Source organism: Alosa sapidissima, chromosome 14, assembly GCF_018492685.1.
Source record: "Alosa sapidissima isolate fAloSap1 chromosome 14, fAloSap1.pri, whole genome shotgun sequence".
Classification (NCBI taxonomy): domain Eukaryota; kingdom Metazoa; phylum Chordata; class Actinopteri; order Clupeiformes; family Clupeidae; genus Alosa; species Alosa sapidissima.
The window spans coordinates 16751552-16761844 of record NC_055970.1 but is presented as its reverse complement, the minus strand read 5'-3'; the positions used below and the strand labels follow the sequence as shown (position 1 = coordinate 16761844).

The 10293-nt window shown below is 40.4% G+C and overlaps 2 protein-coding genes across 2 annotated transcripts in view; both read left to right on the top strand.

Annotated features, from left to right (window-relative positions):
- The first annotated feature begins 1939 nt into the window (after nt 1-1939).
- Nucleotides 1940-8145, top strand: tmem9b (TMEM9 domain family, member B). The gene is made up of 5 exons (XM_042060799.1): nt 1940-2203; nt 5279-5370; nt 5496-5604; nt 5920-6054; nt 6661-8145. The coding sequence occupies exons 1-5, from the start codon at nt 2111-2113 to the stop codon at nt 6814-6816; spliced, it is 585 nt and encodes a 194-aa protein (XP_041916733.1). The 5' UTR covers nt 1940-2110; the 3' UTR covers nt 6817-8145.
- A 626-nt stretch (nt 8146-8771) lies between these two features.
- The window catches only part of dennd2b (DENN domain containing 2B), a 50130-nt gene continuing 48608 nt past the window's right edge, over nt 8772-10293 (top strand). Inside the window, exon 1 of the mRNA XM_042060758.1 lies at nt 8772-8892. The gene's annotated coding sequence lies outside the window, so the exon portion shown is untranslated. The remainder of the gene's footprint in view (nt 8893-10293) is intronic.

The following is a 10293-nucleotide window of genomic DNA, read 5'->3' as shown; positions in this document are numbered from 1 at the left end:
AGCTTTATTAGAAAGTTTTTTTGTATGGTTAATGCATATAATTATTTGCATAGCCTAGAATTTGGTTCATTTATGTTTATTTTTCTTAATTTAGAAGGGTCAAAACAAACACCAGATGTCTAGGGTAAGGATAATGGTATAATGAGTAGGCTAGTCCAGAGGCGATTGCTCTAAGACTACAGGGGACCTCCTCTAAAATATCACAGAAAATCGCATCAAATAATACTATTACATTAGCTTCTAGCCTACTATTCCAACTAGAACATGCTGAAAACATGTTCATCTTCATGGCTAGTTTGTTCAGCAATAAGGTTTTGTCGGTCATTTATCGTGATTTCGCACCCGTAATACATTGCTGTGACGACACGATCCATCAAAAAACCATGCAAAAAAACCATAGACGCTCGGCTTCTCTGGACTTTCAATGGCACTTACAGATTGGGCTGAGCTCAGTGCAGAAAAGCTACACGTTTATTGGACAAGCGCCACAAAATCGTCATTTCCAGGGAAGCCCGGCGTCTCTGGGAGTGAATGGGACAGTGGGATGGCCTGGACGCCGAGCTGTATGATGATTGGAGGAACCGTCATAGAGTCTGGACTCTTTTTGATTGACAGCGTATGTCGCGATCTGACAGGAAGTGGTTCAAGTTCAATGGCTGCGTTAACGTTAGTGTTGACAGGTGAAGTTGAGAGGCAAGGCAAGTTGCAGCTCAAATTCTCATAATTTGGGAGTAATACAGTCGGTTTCTATTTGTCTTTGTAAATAGCATACTGTAAATAAAACCGTAATGTGGAGTTACAGAGCTTGTGACTTGCTTTTGTTTCAGTTGTGTATTTAGGCTGAGTTAGGTAGCGCGCTATATACTCGTAACACCCCCAATTATCACCACTTTTGTTCAGAAATTCTAAAACAACGATGTTTTTTAACACTTCAAAATAACATTTACTAAATGAACCTTACATTTTTCAGTAGCCATAGTTGTGTAGATTTGAACAAAATCTGGTTTGGTTCTTAACGGGAGCATTTACTGCCTGAAATATCCGATTTTGTTTACCACGCTCGGAGTTATAGTGCTGGCCTGATGGGTCGCCTATTTACACCGTTTCAACGGCACATGAACGGTTAGACCGAGAATTCTCGTCATGAAATTAAAATTCCACTGGAGCTCCAAGCGGTTGTGTACACGCAGCCTTACAACACTGTTTACAGCTCTTTGAGTCACGGTAAAATGTAATTTTTGGTACATAGCTAATTTAGATACACCTATGGTGTGGGTGGTTGCGTTTCTGTAGGAGTCCGCTGTCTTGGTTTGTATAGAAATGGATATTAAGTGACACATACAAGCAAGACGGTGGAAATACGGGACCGACGGTAATAGGGGGAGTTCCGATAACGGTGTAGGCTACATGATGATGCCATGCCAACTCTATAGCCTACTGTTTGGCCTATTCTGGGTTTTGGGATAATTTTTGCCCTCAAAGAACAACATAGCACCTTAATAATATGAATTTAATAATTGACCAGTTTTATCAGAGCTTCCCCTGTTCCAAAGAGCAGCAATCGCCATAGGCTATGTATATCTGATAACCAATTACTTAACTAATTTATTCTACAATTCCAGTCCAGATGAGGGGATAAAGGATTGATGTAATTTTCTACCATATATACCCAAAAAACAAAGAAATTCAAAATACGTAGCCTACAGTGAATTTGTGAGGACGAATTAAAGTTAGGCCAGGCCTATACCTATCAAACATGTCTTTCATTGTTGGAGAGTGCGTTCCCTTTTATTTGCTGGTATTTTTCTTTTGAAGTGGTATGAACAATAGCCTATCATAAAAAAGTGAACAAAAATACTTTCAATTAGGCCTACATTGAAAATGCAGTCTCTAAAATCCATGAATGGTTCCACAACAACCCTGTGTGCTGGGGACGAATTTGCAGCGCGCACTTGAAAATGATCAGCTGACTCTGCTGCCACAGAGATATCTTGTATGACTGGCTTCCCTCTTACATTTCTGTATGATTTTGTTGTCCTTCATAATTATTGTCGGTTACTGCCAAATCAGTTTGAGCTCTGATCAGGTTCTGTTCTTTTAATCGAGAAAGATGTATCATACTGGCATTAGAGTTTCCTCACAAGTAGTTCCGCTCTTATGTTTTGTCTTCGTGGTAATATCAACACAGACTGTCGACGCGAAGGTAAGTGAACAAACACGTATATTCTCTGTGCTTTAGGTCAGCAACCATTTTAACAAAACACGGGTAAAACAACATCCTGGCAAACCATTCTCTGTCGATGGTGCAGTTATGCAACCGGTTCTGTAATTGTATCTAGCTTGATGGCTAGCACTAGCTAGTTGGACATTTAACGTTAGCAATCCAGTAGCTCACCAACCGTACTTTTGCTGTTAGCAAGCTGCTATTTGGCTTTCCTTTTGTAATCAAATGCCTTACGTTATATTCGCATATGTATCCCAATCCGTGTGGTCGATTTGTCTGTTTCGTAATTAGGTCTGTCTTGTTTCCAACAAGGTTTGCCAAGTTCACTTCTACGTCAAATGATCAGTCACCATAGCGCACCCAAACAGACCTATTACAAAACAATATGTGTATGATCCTCTTGTGGTTTCTGATCAAATGCTACCGTCCTTTTATTTAGATATGTATTTAATGCACGTTACGTGTCCTAGTATCAATGAGCAGATAAGGTCGAACAGACAGGGTGGGTCAGTCTACAGAGAAGACCATAGACTGTATATATAGAAGTTCTATATATATAGTCTATGGAGAAGACATGAAATGTCACTTGTTGTGTAGGGGTGTGACTTTCAAAACCGACGTCTCGAATCAGTGTCGAGGCTTCGAAGCACAAGTGTTTCGAAACACTGCTTCGAAACGTGGTTCAAAACAGCCATGTCATGTGACCACTGCTTCGAAACATAGTTCAAAATCCCCATGCCATGTGACCAAAGTTAAGTGAACCTTCGGTGCATTTCACCGGTGTCGGCAGGCGTGCCCGCGCGTTCAATTAACAGTGCAGACTTTTCTTCAGCAATAACCATGATGGTGTAGTGGTTAGTGAGGGTATTTTTTGCACGGTAGCCCAGGCTGCTCAAATGTGGTTCGATCCCCGTTTGATTTGTAAGGTAGCCTATTGTTTCAGATCGTTTATAAGTTTTCTTGATCATCATTAACCACAGTTTCAACTAAACTCTCAGAATGGTCAAAAATCGAGTTTTCATAAGAAGAAAGTGATTTAGAGAACACTAGTGGCAGCAATAAGATTCTCTTTATTGTGACTTCATGTGGTCTCCCATCCAGTAATTGACCAAGAGCATGACTGCTCAGCTTTTTGACAAATACTGAACACAGGTAACACAGCGAGCCACGAACTTTAAAGACTACGTATCCAATACGAAGCATTTGACAGATTTGTTTCACCCTAAACAGTTCTGAGGTGTCGGAATTGTTTCGAAGCTTCGGAACAATTCGGCACAATTGCTTCGAACGTTTCAGTGTTTCATAAAGCCTCGCTTTGCCCATCCCTACTGTTGTGGAATTGACCGTTTCAAGAGTTCCATTATCAGCATCATAGTTTTCGTTTTTGTTGAAAGGGTCTATAGAAATGACTTCTCTTAACACTGTTTGTTGCTACCCCCCCTTAATTTACTGTTCACGGTCGGACAGTTTTAACTGCTCTTAAATACCAATACCATGACAAAGTATTATTTAATAGAATTGTAAAAATAACCTTATTAGAACATTAACATCTACAACATGTTTATTTGTCTGTGTGTGTGTTTCTTTCTGTAGGCCTATGTGCGTGCATGCATATGTGTGCAAACATTGGTGGTTCACATGCACAAGTAATAATAATAATGCATTTTATTTATGGGCGCCTTTCTGAACACTCAAGGTCACCTTACAAAATCAACAATAAAACATTCAATCCATTAAACAAGCAACCAGAGAAAACAAGCAATAAAATAACATGATAATACTATTAATAAAAAATAGCAAGAGAAAGAGAAAAAATGAAAGAGCGTAGGCCTGTCTGAAAAGATGAGTTTTTAGGTGAGATATGGACATGGAGTGTTGAATGTAGTGGGACAGAGAGTTCCAGAGGTGGGGGGGCTGAGTGACTGAAAGCTCTAGACCCCATGGTAACCAGACGAGCAGGTTGGAGGATGAGCTGGATGGAGGAAGAAGATCTGAGAGAACGGATGGGTGTCTTGATATGGAGGAGCTCAGTAAGATACTGAGGAGCAAGATTGTTAATAGCTTTAAATGTAAGGAGGAGGATCTTGTAAATGCGGTATTTGAAGGGGAGCCAATGAAGTTGCTGCAGGACAGGTGTTATGTGACTGAGAGTTTTGGACCAGTTGTAGTTTATGGATGGATTTGTCAGGTAAACCATAGAGGAGAGAGTTGCAATAGTCTAGGCAGGAGGTGACCAGGGTGTGAATCAGAATTCCAGCACTGTTGGGGGAGAGAGATGGGTGCCAGCGAGAGATATTACGTAGATGGAAATATGCCGACCGAGTGATGTTATTGATGTGGGACTGGAATGACAAAGTGCTATCTAGGATGACACCCAGACTCTTAACCTGGGTGGCAACATAACAACATGAACTAACAACATGAACTGTGTGTGTGTGACTCTGTGTGCGCGTGCATTCGTGGTTCACATGCACAAGTGGCAACATGACAACATGAACTGTGTGTGTGTGTGTGTGAGTGGGTGTTTGTGTGTGTGTATGTGTTTCTGTTTGTGTGTGCTTCTGTGTGTGTGCGCATGAAAGTTGTGTGAGAACATTGATGGTAAGTTGTAGGAGTGTGTGTAAGGATATCCTGGATGAAAATTATACTCTTTCCCATTCATTTCCTATGGCGGTCATTTTTGACCGTAAACAGAAAAAGTGTTTTTAAGTTGAATAAATCACTCAAAATTCAAAGAAAATAGTCACAATGAATGTTATATGATCAAATGCCTTTTGTGAAGGATGTCATAAGGTCTTGAAGCAATCTGATGAAAAATGCCATATGGTACAGGGAATGTGTAAATAGGTCATTTTTGACTGGAACAGTGTTAGAAGGTTAAATATGAAACCAGACCATGCCAGCTTACAAAACTGAAAACCAGAAGGCCTAGTGAAAATACCAGGCTACTTCTGTGTGGTTTCAAAATTCTGTTTACCATAGCATTAGGTTGACTTGAAACAATGACCTTATGGGATATTTTCTTACTTGAGATTTTGCTTCTGTTTGCAACAGAATTCAGAAGACATTAGATGCAAGTGCATCTGTCCCCCTTACAAAGACATACAGGGGCAGATTTACAACCAAAATGTGTCCCTAAAGGACTGGTAAGTCCCCCCCCCCCCCCCCCCCCCCCCCCCTCTGAGATTCTATCTAGATTGTCATGCTTAATATGTTAAGATACTAACATTTCATTCAAATGTTACAATTGGTATCTTTCTTTTTTGCCAAGCAACTGTCTTCATGTTGTGGAACCGATGCCAGTGGAAGGAAAGGATGTGGAGGCTTACTGTCTGCGATGTGAATGCAAGTATGAAGAGAGAAGTTCTGGAACTATCAAAGTAAGTCATTGAGGATACTCACATTGGGAGTGAAAGGACTAAATTGACTAAATTACAAAGTAATGAAAAATATGTGTCTAGGTGTTGGCAAGCTAAGTCAGTGATAAATAAAACTGCTTAATTGATTTAATGTCACAGTTGCTGTTAATATTAATATGGCTTTTAGATCCCCTGGCCTACGTTGAAGATGTCCAATTTTAGCGTAACTGTGTAATTGCACATCTCTTTTGTTTGAACATCAGCTAGCTGATTTATCTGGCTGTACAATCACAATTGCAACATACCTAATACAGATGATGGACCGTTTTGTTTCAGGGGACGATTATTGTGTACCTGTCCATCTTGGGCCTGCTGTTGTTATACATGGTTTACCTGACCCTCCTGGAGCCCATTTTGAAGAGGAGACTCTTTGGCCATTCTCAGCTGATACAGAATGAAGATGATGTTGGGGTATGTGTCGTGCAAAATGATCTCTGGTTTCCGGTTCGCTCCATCATCCAAAGATATGTCAGGGATGGGAGGGCTGATGCAACAATGTCATATGTTCAGCACTGTCGCATCACATCACTGTCCACATCACCAACTGAACAAAAATGATCAAAATGATCAATTGTTTTTTCTTCGTTAGTGAAGAGTCAGTTCTGTGTGTAGGATCTGTAGGAATATTGTAAAAAGTTGTTTGATATGTATTCTGTACACTCGATTTAAAAGAATGGTTGAATAGTCTGTCTTATGGCTATGACATTACCATATAGTGAAAAACACTTAAGAAAGCCCATAGTAGGGAGTTATTTTAATGAAAAATGTATTTACACAATTAGTTGCTTCAATGATTCCATTCTCTTGGTTGCAATTACACATAGTGTACCCATTCCTAGGATTCTTGCTGCTCTGATTCAAATGTAGGCACTTTGTATTGTGTTATTTTACTGTCATTTTAATGGTTTGTAAAGCACTTTGGGTCAACCCTGTTGCGTGGACTTGACCTGACTGTCCTATTATTACTGCAGCTCTGATTCCAATGTGTGCTGTCCTTCCCCACTCTGTGTGTTCCAGGACCAGCAGCCGTTCGCTAACGCGCACGATGTGCTGTCGCGCTCGCGCCTGCGTCCCAACATGCTGAATAAGGTGGAGCATGCTCAGCAGCGCTGGAGGAGGCAGGTGCAAGAGCAGCGCAAGTCTGTCTTCGACCGCCACGTCGTCCTCAGCTAATCCCACTCCGCCTCCTCGGCCCTCTCCCCCCGTCTGCCCCTCTCCTACACTCACACACACACTCACACACACACTCACACTCACACACTCACTCCCCTGTTAGACCTGTGGCAGCGAGATCACTGTGACTGGAACTGGCCCATTCATGCATTCCCCTGAACAGCACTATCTCCTCTGGTCCATCATTCCATAGTGTTCCACACAGCTGCTCCTGGGGCACTGTCTCTTTGTGTTAACAATCTCATTGACGTAGGTCTGTGGAAGTGATCTGGTGTGTTTGTGTGTGTGTGTGTGTGTGTGAGAGAGAGTGTGAGTGTGTGAGTGAGTGTGTGTGTGTGTGTGTGTGTGTGTGTGTTGAAGCTCATTCATATGAACTTCATTCATCAGGCTTTTAGTTGAGCTCACCATAGAATATGACTATGAACAGTTCAAAATGCAGTGATGTAATGTAACCTATTGTAATGCATGACACACCATGATACTCCTCTTTCTGTATTGAAAAATGTTTGACCTGATTGCATTTTAGCCACACCAAAAAGCATCATTGAAAAAGTGCCAACAATATGACCAATCTGAGTTCATTTAAAAACATTTATGTAAAAAATATGGCATTGAAAATAGCTTTTGGATACATACCTGGAATTTGACATTTAACTGGAATAAGATCCCCCAAAAACCTGGAATCTTGAGAAGGTGATAATGAAAATGTATAGTGTTAAAGATGACTTAAATCCTCAGTGTACAGATTAATATTCATGTTTTCCAACTTGGAACTTGCCGTCATTGAAACTTCTAATTCATCTCTGTTCTAATTCATTTCTCTTCTAATTCTTCTCTCCCCTAATGCATCTCCCTCCCTCTTCTGTTTAAATCTCTGCTCGGTTGTGGCGATGTTCCATTTATACTACTGCATAAATCCATAGTTGATTGTTTACTTGACATGTAGCCATGAGTTGTCTCCAATCAAGATGTCTTATTTAACGTTTAACTGACTGGAATCGGATTCTTTTTTACATCACTGCCTTGAGAATTACATTTTGATCCTGGTGTGTTGTGTTGCAAATCTCTGCCTCATGCTCATTTAGATCAAGCACATTTGTAATACATCTGTGATGATGACCTACATTCTCTTGCATAATAAATTGTGTTTGAATTGAAATGAATGATGTACGACTAATCAGGTAGGAACGTTGTTGATGTAGCACTGCTGGAACATAAGGAGAGATGGAGAAACGATGTGTATAGAAACTGTCAAATGAGAGTTGAAGTTTTGTGTTCTGGTTTGATGTAAAGCTTTCTAAAATATATAAAACCCTTGAATTTCCTGTACACGTTTGCTTGATTGGTCATTGTTTTTGCGGCTTGTCTCTAAATGGGATTTGTGTGCGACGGTGCAGAGTAGACTGGTAACTAGGTTATTTCTTAGTGCACTTTGCACCATGCAGCCCAAATAGTGTTCAGACTTCTTAATTTCTCAGCTATTATGAAATCTGACCCCATGCAGGCTTTTTTTTATCTTTCAAGTCAAATGTGTGTCAATCCACCAGAGGGAGTGCTGTACACAGACACATTCAAAACTTAATAATTTTCAGAAAGAAAGCACTATCTATTTTCCTTCAGCTGGTGAGTAGCTTACACCTGAGGTTTTTGTATTTCTTTGGTAAGGAGCTTTGTGGAGGTTATGTAATGAGTAACAAACTCTAGGACGTTATTGAGAAAGTCTTTGAATCATTCCACAATAAACAGTGCAATATATAACTTTGTGACTCCTATACCTCAATTGACAGCGGCATAAAATATGCGTGTGTAACAATGATATCCCATCAACAGAAATTACAAAATTTTCTCTTGATGAAGTGCATACGCAGGGCAGTGCACAGAATGTAAGCCCTCTCAATAACGACCGTCATCGTTTCCTGTTCCAGCTCTTTTTCTTTTTTTAGGGACATTTATCGGGATTGCTTGTATCTGGTTCAGTCCATACACAACTCCGGCAGACTCCGGAGGAAAGACTTGTGACAATATGGATTTTTAAACTAGCATTAACAAAAGAAGAAAAAGCGCCAGAAAGCAAAGGTAAGACAGACCTCTCCCATCACCACCCTCACTATCTTCTAAGATTATACGAGTCACGCTTAAATTAACTTTCCAAGGTTTCTTGCAGATATAGGCAGTTCTGTCAGACGCGATGTCAAAATAAACCTACTTTGCCTTGACGTGGCACATTGCCCAAAGGCAGGATGCTCCACATTAATCTGATTTCGTTTACTTTTGTTTTTAGATTATTTCGTTTACATCTGGAACAGCTGATAAGAGAACTATGTCATTGTGATGCATGATGCGTTAGGAAAGAAAACATACCTTAAACTTGTGTCACGCTGGCTTATAGTTGTTTTTCACTATTCTGGAAAAGGCATAATTATGAGTGAAGTGAAAACTTGATTGTGCTGCGAAGCAAACAGCTCGTTGTAGTTGACGAACTCTTGCGCTTACAATCAGTGGATACGCGGGGGCGCTCTTTAGCCTTATATTGTCTCAAGGATTAACTCCTAAACTGGCCTTAATTGCTCAAATTAGTGACCCTGACCCCTTGTTTGCATTATCATTCTATATGAATATCATGTTAGTTTCACACCATTTATTCTATGCGACAGAAACGGACAGAAAATACACTGCACCATATAATTGCATTAGACTTGGGTAGAAGACTCTTCTCCTATCTCTTTGTCTCTTCTTGATCCAAGAGGAGGAGAGTTTGCCCAACAGTGCCTCAGGGTCGCAGTAAGGGAAACAATTAGACCAACTATGAGATAAAATCTCTCTTTCTCTCCCTCCCTCTATGAAACTCAAGGTCTATGGTGCATTAAGTCATGCTGATATTATGGTTAGGCTACTTACAGAATGGGATGTAGAGAGCCTTGATTCTGTCTGTTTTACTGTGAAACAGACGAATGGCTTAGTAAAGCCTCATCGCACACCTATTGCATACCTGTTTGACTTTGTGTAAACTGTCTCGCTAAATCATGATTTTAGGGGAACTTGTTATATCATAATTTGAATCTTTTTACACATTGTGGTGAAGTTCTTCTGTGATGTGGTCTTTTCTTGATGGTATTGCTGGTATTAAGCTTCCATTGAAGCTTAATCTGGAAATCACATGCGCTCATGATGTAACTTTAATACAGAGCTAGGTCCTACATCCCACTCACATAGCAGAGCCAACAGATGTGAAGTCTATTAACACACGTAACTAATCTGTCTCGATGCTTCAAAGGATTGATGTTGCTGCTTCTTGCTGCAAGTGTTTTTATTGGTTTGTGTCTGTCTCATGAATTGTCCCATGAAATGCTATGCCATATCCAACTGTTATGGTGCAGCCTTCTCCAAACAATGCCATGCTTCATTAAACACTAACAATTCTGACAGTATGAGCATAACGGCTAACATAGATGCCGACTTCTTAACCAGGCAGAAGTG

Bases quoted from the DNA above. Each gene is read 5' to 3' on its own strand.
- tmem9b (XM_042060799.1), top strand. From the start codon at position 2,111: ATGTATCATACTGGCATTAGAGTTTCCTCACAAGTAGTTCCGCTCTTA. The intron at 5,371-5,495 runs GTAAGTCCCCCC...TTTTTTGCCAAG, and splicing joins AATGTGTCCCTAAAGGACTG to CAACTGTCTTCATGTTGTGG. The intron at 6,055-6,660 runs GTATGTGTCGTG...TGTGTGTTCCAG, and splicing joins AGAATGAAGATGATGTTGGG to GACCAGCAGCCGTTCGCTAA.